Source organism: Hakea prostrata, chromosome 6 (genome assembly GCF_041222555.1).
Source record: "Hakea prostrata isolate BN-2017 chromosome 6, UWA_Hpros_2, whole genome shotgun sequence".
NCBI classification, from domain to species: Eukaryota; Viridiplantae; Streptophyta; class Magnoliopsida; order Proteales; family Proteaceae; genus Hakea; species Hakea prostrata.
In genome coordinates this window covers 27,729,458-27,740,477 of record NC_142605.1, presented here as the reverse complement: position 1 = coordinate 27,740,477, position 11,020 = coordinate 27,729,458, and the positions used below count along the sequence as shown (strand labels likewise).

General features: G+C 35.6%; 1 protein-coding gene across 3 annotated transcripts; it reads left to right on the top strand.

Moving 5' to 3' along the window:
• The first annotated feature begins 3,624 nt into the window (after positions 1–3,624).
• On the top strand, positions 3,625–8,924 carry LOC149013018 (uncharacterized). Of its 3 annotated transcripts, XR_016174090.1 has the most exons (5): positions 3,625–4,621; positions 4,757–4,828; positions 4,922–5,015; positions 5,526–5,687; positions 8,370–8,924. XR_016174090.1 is itself a non-coding variant. In XM_089159964.1 (3 exons), the coding sequence occupies exons 1-3, from the start codon at positions 3,821–3,823 to the stop codon at positions 4,925–4,927; spliced, it is 879 nt and encodes a 292-aa protein (XP_089016090.1). In that variant the 5' UTR covers positions 3,625–3,820; the 3' UTR covers positions 4,928–5,517. The 3 variants fall into 3 exon arrangements, 1 of the variants encoding a protein (XP_089016090.1); XR_016174089.1 differs by lacking the exon at positions 8,370–8,924 and having other exon boundaries at positions 5,526–8,132; XM_089159964.1 differs by lacking the exons at positions 5,526–5,687; positions 8,370–8,924 and having other exon boundaries at positions 4,922–5,517.
• Positions 8,925–11,020: the final 2,096 nt, after the last annotated feature.

The window sequence follows — 11,020 nt, the reverse complement described above, 5'->3', positions numbered from 1 at the left end:
CTCGAGTGCTAGAAACTCTGTTTCAAGAACCGAACTAACCTGGCCACTATGTCGGGCAAAACCACCACTATAATCACTTGTGTGATCACATAGAACCCCTCCTATTTCGTGTAAAACACTGTTGTATCTCCTTATTAACGCTAAATGGCAATCTCTTCTATATATTCGATAAGGGAGATTAACAAATTTATCATGTTTGTAAGTGGGCATGATAACATTTTTTCTTTTTTATTTTAAGAAAAGGGAAACAAAATCCTTTTTCTATTTTACGTTCTTAGGTAGCAAACGAAATAAGGTATTACTAATTTGATCAAGTTGAATTCCATTTGTTTTTTTGAATGAAGTTTTTATGTGTTTAGTCACACACAAAAAAACACACACACACACAATAACAAAAAAAAGTTGAATTTGACAAGTTGTTTGGTGGCGTGTAAAATTGACATAGATTTCATACGTAGTTTTTTAAAATTTATAAATAACTCTATTTTACTATAATGTTCATGACTATTGTATTATGTAATACAAGATTACTAGGTTTTTTTTTGTTTTTTTTTTTTTATTTTAAATTTTTTTTTTTTTTTTAAGATAAACTACTTGCACAGCATATTGTATTAAAACCATCGCATACTTTGTCAATGTTATCATCCCATTCATACAAATTGGTAATTGCATTGAAAATATGAATATTCATGTCTATCTGTTCATCCTGTATGAATAAATAAATGATTTCCTCATTTGACATTCATGTAATTTCAAATTTGCAAGGTGCAAGATGATCGTCCTTTGTAACAATCAAGGCTGGTAAGTCCATTGGTCCACATAGTTGTCCATGTACTAGTCGAAGATTTGGCAGCTACTACTACCCCCGCTTTCTCGGGCGGAACTCTAGATTGAGGAGTTACCTGGAATGCTGCCAATATATCCGTATCTTTAGTTTCATAGTCAGGAGTATAATAAGTCACACATATAGATTTGTTTTTTATTACCAATATTATAATTAAAAAAAAAAAAGAGAATTGAGATTTAAGATTTTAATTTACTTGTGCTATTGATAAATAAAATAAAATTGTATTTTCATTTGAAATGCAAAAAATTAGTACTCGTAGGAAAAAATAATACCCTAGTAACCAAATAAATAAATAAATAAATTATTCATTATAGTCATATCCAAAATTATTCCTTATAGACAAATAAATTTCGTTCTACATCAAAATAATTGCATTTTCTTTGTGATCAAACAAACTCTCAATATTTGGAATTCTAGAAAGATAAAATATCTCATTGAGATATAAATCCTTTACCTGAGCCATCAATGTGCACTTCAAAAAACGTGTGGCATGACATGAAGTGAGTATATATACGTCTTTTTCTACTCAAAAAAAAGTTTATATATATGCCTTTCATGCCTTATTGACTTTTCCCTTTTTGGATAAAGTAAAATATATATATATATATATATATATATATAAAAAATATATATATAGATATATATATATATATATATTATATTATTTATTTATTTTGTTGATAGAAAAGATAAACACAAGCATGAAATTAGCTGACATAAGGCTCAAAGATAGGTCATTTTACTAATATGTAATGGAGAAGTACGAAAGAACATTTCTTACAAAAATATATATATATATATATATATATATATATATATATATATATATATATATATATATATATATATATATATATATATATATATATATATATATATATATATATATATATATATATATATATATATATATATATATATATATATATATATATATATATATATATTTGAGAAAGCATAAATCTCTACTATTATGGATGAAAAATCTCAAATTTTAATTTTTTAAATACAATTGTTTCAAACAAATGAACTAACCATATAAACCAACCGTATATTATATTGAGAAGTAGAAGGTGTGGTTGGATTGTAAGAAATAACCCTTGGATTTCTTTAAAGTAAGTTGTTTCTATATTTATTTTCAGACAAACACTATATGCTAAGACTCTTTTTAAGTATCAATTATCATTCTTAATTATGATAATTTTTTATTATTTTAAATTATTCGTTTTATTTTTATTTAAAATAATAAAAAGGCCTTCATAATCCTTAATAGACTTTTTTGTCTATTATGGATTATGGTAAGAATTTCATTCTATTCATTTATGCAAAGGTTTACTTAAAATTTTATAGTTAAGATGAGGGTAAAATAATCAATACATACTATTTTATAAAAAATCATATTTTTTTCCATTTTATCTTTTCATTATGGTAATGCAATGCAAGAGGTCGAAAATCAGGATCTTTCATGTTATGTGAAATTTATGAAAGCCCCTAATATTTGTTGGTCGGTAATGTTAGAAGACTACTGTTGGTATCTGATGGTAGCTTATTTATTCATTTTCGCTAGTTCCTTTCGATAGTGCTTTCCAATGGTAGCTTATTTATTGTTTTTTTGTTCTTTTATCTTTTCTCACTTGCTCACAATTATTTTCTACCAATTTTTTATTTTGACATATTAAACTTATTTTTCATTGCATAATTTAATTTTAACAAAATTCACGGAACCATTTTTCATTATTGACCAATAATGAATTATTGTAGTTATTTATTTTAAATAGGCATAATAAATAATGAGAATTGATAAAAAAAAAAAAAAGTCTAAAGAAGATTAATAAACAAAAAGAGAGAGACATCGACAATTGTTGAATGCAAATAGATAAGACAATGCTTGTCAATGTCGCAAGGGACCAATAACTCTTTGATGTGATTTATAAATGGATTTCAACCATATGATGTGATGTTGGGACATATGGCACACATCTACAAGGAAATGGACCTAATAAATTTCCATGCAACAAGCTAGACTAGTCAGCACTGGGGATGTTTCGAGTTTGGGTCTTGCTGGCTTTTAAGGCTTCCCCTTCCTAGTTTCTCCTTCTACTGTTGTACTATGGGCCTCCCTTCCATCCCTCTTGTTTAGTTTGCCCATGGGCCCTACATAAAGATAAGGGTAGGTTGGGAAAAAAATGTAAAATGGAAGGAACTAGATTTAAATTAGCATTTCCACTAACAAACTAATTTCAACTGTCTTATCATTCTCACAAATTTGAGATGAGAGTATGAGACTCTTATCATTTATTTTGAAATTTTGAATTTAATGATTTTTGTTTGATTAAGGAAATAAAATTATAGAGTTTAATCCCAGCCGTTGATTGTCAAATTAGAATCTGCTTTTATAAACATCAGGAAAAGACTCCGATCGCCCACAGAACTCTCCTTCCACCAGCCTTTTCAACCACAGAATAGTTGCCACGTGTTAGAAAGTATGGCAAACTATACGGGTTACCGTAGGATTGACATATGATTGACAGTGCAGCAGAGATCTTTCTACACTGCACTTGCAAAATCAGATGGTGAATGGTGACCTAGACGGTTAGCCACTCCACGGTGCCCCAAGTATAACTGAAATAGGAAGTCCGCAGCCCAAGAAAAGCAAGCACGAGAGAGGACTATGTTGGAAATTATTTAGTTTTACGGGGGCAAAAAAGGTAGAAAGCAGAAATTATACATATAAAACAAGCTCCTCTTTTGTAACACACTGCGTCTATGCACGCAGATATACACTGCCTTTCTCCGGCGCAGCTCTCTCTCTGTGTTTACCTCCGTCAAGCTCCGTGCTTGCTTTGCTCTCCTGCATTCCACGCCGTTCTCACGTTTAGGGTTCTTGATTCCACTTCTGCAATTCGCGAGCATATTGCGGAGAGCAGAGACTGATCTCTTTCGATCGGTTTCTGGGAGGCGCTTTGACATTTGATGGTATTTCAAGAAATCTCGGAGGCCGAAGAAGAATTACGAAGTAAATTCATGGCAACTGCTCCTGTGAAATCTCAGCCTCTGCACAATTTTTCGCTGTCGTTTTTGAAATGGGGGAAGGTGAATAATCACCGCTGCCGGAAACCCGTCGATTCTTCCCGGGATTCTCCGTCGCCTGACCGCCGATCTTCGCCATCCGAAGTGGAATATAATGATGACTCTGCTTATATCGGCAAAAAGGATTCCGACGCCGAGAGTGGGAAGTATCAAATTGGATCACGTAGTTCTAAGAATCGTTTCGGTTCTTCTTGTTCCCCTGCTGCCTTGACGGTGGAGAAGTCAGTGAAGAATCCGACGGTCTCCAAAGGCGACGCTGACGGACTCGAGGAGTCTAAGGCAAAGCTTCTCATCCGTTTCCGCACTAGTAAGGAAGAGTCCATATCGAAGAATAAAGTTGTTGCTGTTCCCGCTGAAGATGGAGAAGTACAGGAATCGGCATCGAAGCCGTGGAATCTGAGACCGAGAAGAGCTGTTTACAAGACTCCAGTTGATAACGGAGGGGTTTCAAAGAATGAAGATTCGCTAGATGACGTTCCTCCCATGCAGCATCCGGAGAATCTACCCAAATCTCTTCGGTTAAGAGGTTTAGCTGAAGCTCAGAATGTAGAGAAGAAGGAGAAGCGGCCGTTCTCGATCTCGCTTTCTCGTGAGGAAATTGAAGAGGATATCTTCTCGTTGACTGGTTCCAAGCCATCTCGGAGGCCGAAGAAAAGAGCGAGGAATATACAGAAACAACTGGATGTAAGAAGCTTCTGCTCTATATCCTGGATTCTTCCAGCGGCTTTGCTGGCTTGATGTGCTTCGTATTGTTTCCTTCACACTTCTATGAATAATTATGATTATGATTTCTGACTTAGTGCTGATGATTTTCTGTAGAACTTTTTCCCCGGTATGTGGTTGGCCGAGATTACTGCAGATTCGTACAGAGTTTCTGATGCTGCTCCTAAGGTCTGTTATTTTCTTTGTGTTTGGATCATATATCTGGCGTAGACTATTTAATCCATGTAAGTGTAACTGATAATATAATCGTCCTTATTGCAGAGGTAGACTAGCTCACTGGAGACGGAAGGTTTTCATTTTTCGAGTCTCCAGAAGGTGGAAGCTGACGATCTCTTACTCGAGACCTTTAACGGAGGTATGATACCATATATCTGTAAAGAAGAAGGAAATTAGAAGGAAATTCGTCCAACAACATATAAATCTAGTGTTCTCTGTTTAGTTTGTAATCCCTCTGTTGAAGAGTATAGCTGTTCGATGTTTAGTGTCAGATGTATGTAACAGGCGGATTAGTAGGAAAAATTATTGTTGCCTCGTTTCAACGCTCCTGAACTGATATTGCTCCGTGTAATCTCCTGCTCATTGAAAGAAATTATGATTATTAACTAATGTATTCTCTGATATCAGACATCTGGTGAGGGCTACCTTGTCTTGTGTTTTTTCTTTTACTCCAAGAGAAGCAAACTCTGTGGCTCAGGAAGCCCTAGTGCTTGAGACAGCTCTAGTTTGGCATAATTCCACTGTCTGGCTGAAGGAGAGTGTTCCTCAGCCAGAGCTTGTGTCTTCTTCTACTTAATCTAGTTTTCTACCAAAAAAGAAAAGAAAAAGAAAGAGATTATGATTATTAACTGATTATAATGTTTGACAGGCATCCCTACTTTGTTTGGGGCAAGAATAGCAATGTGTCATTAGTTTGCAGACCTTATTCCATTTCGGGAATTTGATTGTGGAGGCACTGTTGCTGTCTCTCTCTGCAAGAACACTTGCACCTGACTCGGCTTCACAGGCATCAAGAGAGACACCTGATGAGGTTATAAACTATGTATGCATTGGAAACATATTTTATCTTCCACTCTCTCTTATTGTCATGCAGATGACAATTATAATAATATCATATGGCACATTTTCTTCATTATGTGATCCCAGCAGTCGAATAGGGAAAACTTTCTATCTTCAGTTTTTTAGGGTTTCAGAAGCATTACTAAGCTATTGAAGACTTGAGATTCACTAAATTCAAACTTTACAATTCAATTATATTGTCATTCATTGCATGTTTTCAAATTCTGAAACTGTGACATCCTTTGATTGAAAATTTGAATGGTAAGATAACCCCATACAAGCCATCATTTGCTATATGGCAATTGGCATGAATCTTTCATGTTCTTCTACCAATGATGGGGTCATTACTACTATCTGACTGATCATTCTCTGATTAGAGTTTCATAAACTTTTAGAATCCTTCTCGTCTCTGAAACACATACTTTGCGTTGTTTCTTTATTCAATTTGTAGTTTAGTGACATTTCTTGTGGCTTAATGGTGGTAGCCACTATGATGCAGTTGCCTTAGCTTGCTGGACCAACATGACCCACTTTGAAGGCCCAGACCAAGGATTGGCCCTAAACTGGCTTTCTAGTCTGGTAGTTTACTAGAAATTCAATCTTTTAGTTCATTTTATTTAATTTTTATGGGTAGATTACGTAGGATTTCTTTTGGTAGTTTCTTTATTTGATGTATTTCCTACTTTGTTTAGTCTCCTCTTTGAATTGTTTTTCTATTTCTCTGCAAGGGGATGATCTATTTATTCATTGTAATTTTAGGAGAACCCAAATTTGAATGGTCAAAAACTGAATTGAGTTTGAGTTTTTGAGTGATTTGTGTTGGAACTGTGTGATCCTTCTCTTTTTTTATGTGATTCTTTACTCTCCAGCAACTCTGGTTCTTTCCACCCGCTCCCTTCTCTGATCAGCCCATCTTTCTTCCCTGTTTTCTTCCCCACAACCCCTTGCTGTTCTGCCATCACACCAATATCCCACCCTCTTTCCTTCTTCTGCAGCACCCTTACTCATTTCCTCTCGCTCGACTCCATTGAAGCCCCATCTGCAGCAACCCTGCAATTCCCACCCCAAAAAACGTAGACTCTGTGGAAGTAGAGGTCGAATTGAAAACTCAGACCTGTCCTCCAACATACCCACTACATCCGCTAACATTCTCCATTCCACTTATATTCTTTGCCAAAACCCTAAATCCATCTCATTCTCACAATGTAATCTCTTTCCAATATCCTCTGACTCATGAATCCACAGTGAATCACAAAGTTTATCACTGTCCTAGCTGTGACTTCTGTTGAAACCCTTTTGATGGTTCAGCATACCAGAATGAGAAAAAAGTGGATAAAAGAAGAGTAGCAGGAGCATGAAGCAGAGACTAATAACCACACATCCACACCCACACACCATAACAGGGGGGGAAAACCAATCCTGGTTCAGGACCTTCACTGCCATCAACACCCAACATTGGGATCCTCAGTCCGACGTTTCAGTTGAAGTCCCTGTCTCTCCTCCCTTTGCTTCCCTAACCGGCCTTCCACCGCTTTACAGCTAATGTACATCCTTGTTCCCCCAGCCTGAGCTGATAGAATAGTCATGGGTGAGTAAATTTATGAGTTAGCGGACGTCCCACTCTTGGTAATGTGGATGGAACACCAGATGCTCAACTGAGGAGCAAGAAGTATTTGTGATTCTGGATTGACAGTCTTCTTTGCCATCCACTCCATTTATTAAGCTGGCCTAATGCTGGTTGCTGGTAGTCTTTTGTGAAATCTTGTTTTTTTATTGTTTCGTTAACTTTCCCTTTTCAAAATGTTTATTTATTTACTTGATTCCACATTCTTTCCTCAGGTTTCATAGAGTTTGAACTGCATTTTGATTTTGTTACCTCTGATTTTTATTCTTAAAACCTACTTGAATGGATCTCGGCGTCTTAGTTATCTTAATCGACATTCTTTGACTCTATCCCTTCTCTTCTATCAGAAGGATCAGAAATTAGACACATTCTGAATATTGGTATAACATTCTTTCTGTCTTCTTTTTGGTGTCACTTACTGTGTCCTCAAGCCTAATGTCAAAAGAGGAGTCTGTTTGGGCTCCTATGCTGCCATAGTTCGGTCTGCAGTGATGAGTGACCTGCTGTACCCTTTTGGCTTTGTAGTGCTTCTTACTGAGTCAGACCATCCCTACCACCCAGAAGCTCTTTCTGGGCTTTCAAAATCAAAGAAATCGCACATAAGCTGTGATTCTGTGCATCACCAAAGAGTCTGAACTGCAGTGGTTGGAGATTCTGTTCTATGCAGTGGGAAGATGGCTTAACTCTTTGGGTGGAACATTTATGGAACTAATTTAACATTGAAAGCAGTCTTTATGGATTGCAATTATATTGAATGAACTTTGGTTTCTACTTTCTCATTTTTAATGCTCTTTAGAGTTATACACCCCCCCCCCCCCCCCCCCAAAAAAAAAAAAAAAAAAAAAAAACCATTAAAGACGTTTCTTACCTGATAAGAAAATCTGAAGCACTTTTAGTGATCATTCAGCCATTGACACTGATCAACATTTTTTGAGATGACTCTATTGGTTGATAAAATCAATGCAATTTCTTATCTCTTGTATCTGGTGAGGCTTGTGGTGCAAAGATTGAAGTTCATGTCTGTTACAGACTACACGAGGGGAAGCAGACTTCATTGGATCTCAATTTGGTGATGTCCAGGTAAGACACAGGTTAATCGAATTGCAATTCTTGATCTGCTTGGATGAGTTGGATCCAATCTCTTTGCTGACAGCTAGACCATTAAGCATTGGATCTGCTAACGTGAACTGCACTATCCCAGGCTCTTCGCCTATAGCTGTGGATGCTGTTAAGTGTTAACCCGTGGGCTCTTTATTGAAAGTGACTTGTGATAGTGAATCTTTCATTTTTATTTTGGGTAAATTAGTGAATCTTTCATTGGTGATGGCGTTTCGCTGAGTTCTGTAATTAATCGGTGCCACTGCCAGGGTCTCATCGATTTTCTTTTCCCCACCGTCCAATTAATCAATTATCTCCCTTGGGGGAGAATACTAATTTGTCCTTCAATAGGGGAATAGTTTAGAGTTATTTGTTTGACTTTTCGTGAGTTGGAATGTCAATATTCTTACTTTAGTCTTTGAATAGAATAATGTTTTCTCTTTAAAAATTATTTATTTGTTGAAATATAAAATAATGAACTTTTACCTGGTCATCACTCTCCCCCACACGGTTTCAAGTGTTGGGTTAGCTCGGTCAGCTGATTTGGAAATTCTGGCGGCTTCGGCTCGTTGGACTCTTTTATGAAGAAAGTCATGGATGCCAAAAACCCAACTTGCAAAGTATATAGAATCTTGAGCTGATGTATGCAATGATAATGACGAATCTATCTATGGTCATTGTTATTTAACCTGTTTACCAAAAAAAAAATGTTATTTAACGTATTATTTGAAGGCTCGAAAATACCGTTTGATACTTGGGTAAAACCTCCTGATGACTCCGTAAGGGGTAATCGAGGTGGGTATGGAGCGACTGGAAGAAGCTCAACTGGTCAGATAATATTTGCTGCTGCAGGCGGGTCTGATAAAATTAATGTTCTGAAGATGGAATTAAAAGCAATTCTTTGTGGCCTTACTCAAGCCGATCTGATCTTCATGGTGTGTCGAAGCTGCAAATTCGATCAGATTCGCAAATAGCCATTCGAATCGTTACGGAATACCTAAGCACTCATTGGGTGGTGTAGGATATTTTTGATGATATTCAGGAGATCAAACAGAGATTTCACAGGGTTGTGTTCATCCATCACGTCCGTGAATCTAACAAGTGTGCTGATTTTCTTGCTAGTTTTGCTACGGTTTCTTTGGAAACTGTCAACCTCCCACGTGGCTTGTCTAAACTAGTTTTAGAGGACACTCGTGGGAATGATAACGATGTAATTTCTCTTTTCTTTCCAGTTTCTAATTCAAAGCACATTTTTCCAAAAAAAAAAAAAAAAAGAAAAAGAAAAAGAAAAAGAAAATACCTTTGATACGGGTATTTTTTTCATTTTATTTTGTTTATTATCGATGTTTGTGGTATTTTTAATTAAGTTTGTTAAATTAAATCAATAAAATGAATAGTTTTAGATCATTTACCTTAGTGATCTTTTGCAATAGATCTAGACAAGGGAGGTGCCTCTTTGCGTTCCCTTTTTTCTCTTTCAGCTTGTGAACTCTTTAGGTTATTTACACGCTTCCAAATCGGCGAGAATCATAATGATGGAGGTTCAGTATTAGTTTTGAGAATTCGTATAGCATGGAAAAGTATTCTAAATCATGTGTTTTTGTTTAGTTTTCCATTCCTCTATTTATAATGTTTTCCCTTAACCTTAATTTTTTAATTAGGGTTTTCCTTAAACTCATCTTAAGGAGGGAATATTAGAGTCCTCTTTAGACTCAATTAAATAGAGGAATAGTCATCTTAGACTACATAACCATCTTGCCGCCACCTATGGCTCAAAATGTTATGGGACCCACCCACTAATATTAAGAAAACACATGAATTGACATTAGGTTCTTCATTACAAATTAAGATGGAGTCTTGAATTTTGACAAGATAAATTAAAAATAGGACCCTCATTAGCCTCCCTCTTAATGTGTACTAAAAAAAGTCTGAGGGTACCACAGACGTTTACTTTTAATGGTTGAAGATCTAGGCTCATACGAATGATATATCATAGTTTTTAAATCGAATCCAATCAGTGAATATAAAAACTCGGTATTCATTCTAATTTTCATTTGCAAAGACCCCATATCCTTTAATAAGATATAAAATATCAATTAGAAATCAGTACATGCATCTCCTAACTGATGTGCTTAGTAAAAATGACAGATTTTGTTTTTAGGGATTTTATTATGTCAGAAGGGATATTTTAGCTATTTAAAGAAGCTGGTTGACGCTGGTGCAATGATAAGGTTATCCTTTGTCGCAATGGTTACTCACAGTGCTTGTGATATCAAGTGTCTGATGCAATATTTTTTGATCATAGTGAAATTCTTATCCTAAGGCAACGGTGACATCTTAACTGGGTAGTTTCTTAAATCAAAGTCCAAATTTTTTCCTTGGGGTACATCTCTAATTCCAAGTGTATGATCGATGCATAGGTTTTAACTTCCTAGTCTAAGCATTTGAGTTGTCTCTCTAAGTAGTCATTTTCATATTAATCCCAATCCTTGTGTTGATATTTGCTTGGGAATACCTTTAATTAGTGGAAAGTTTAAGAATAAGCACTGTAAAACATTGATCCGAAGAGTAGATAATCGATT

Excerpts from the sequence above, each read along its gene's own strand:
- LOC149013018 (XM_089159964.1), top strand. The coding sequence starts at position 3,821 with ATGGTATTTCAAGAAATCTCGGAGGCCGAAGAAGAATTACGAAGTAAA. Across the intron at positions 4,622-4,756 it reads ATATACAGAAACAACTGGAT|AACTTTTTCCCCGGTATGTG; the intron begins GTAAGAAGCTTC and ends GATTTTCTGTAG.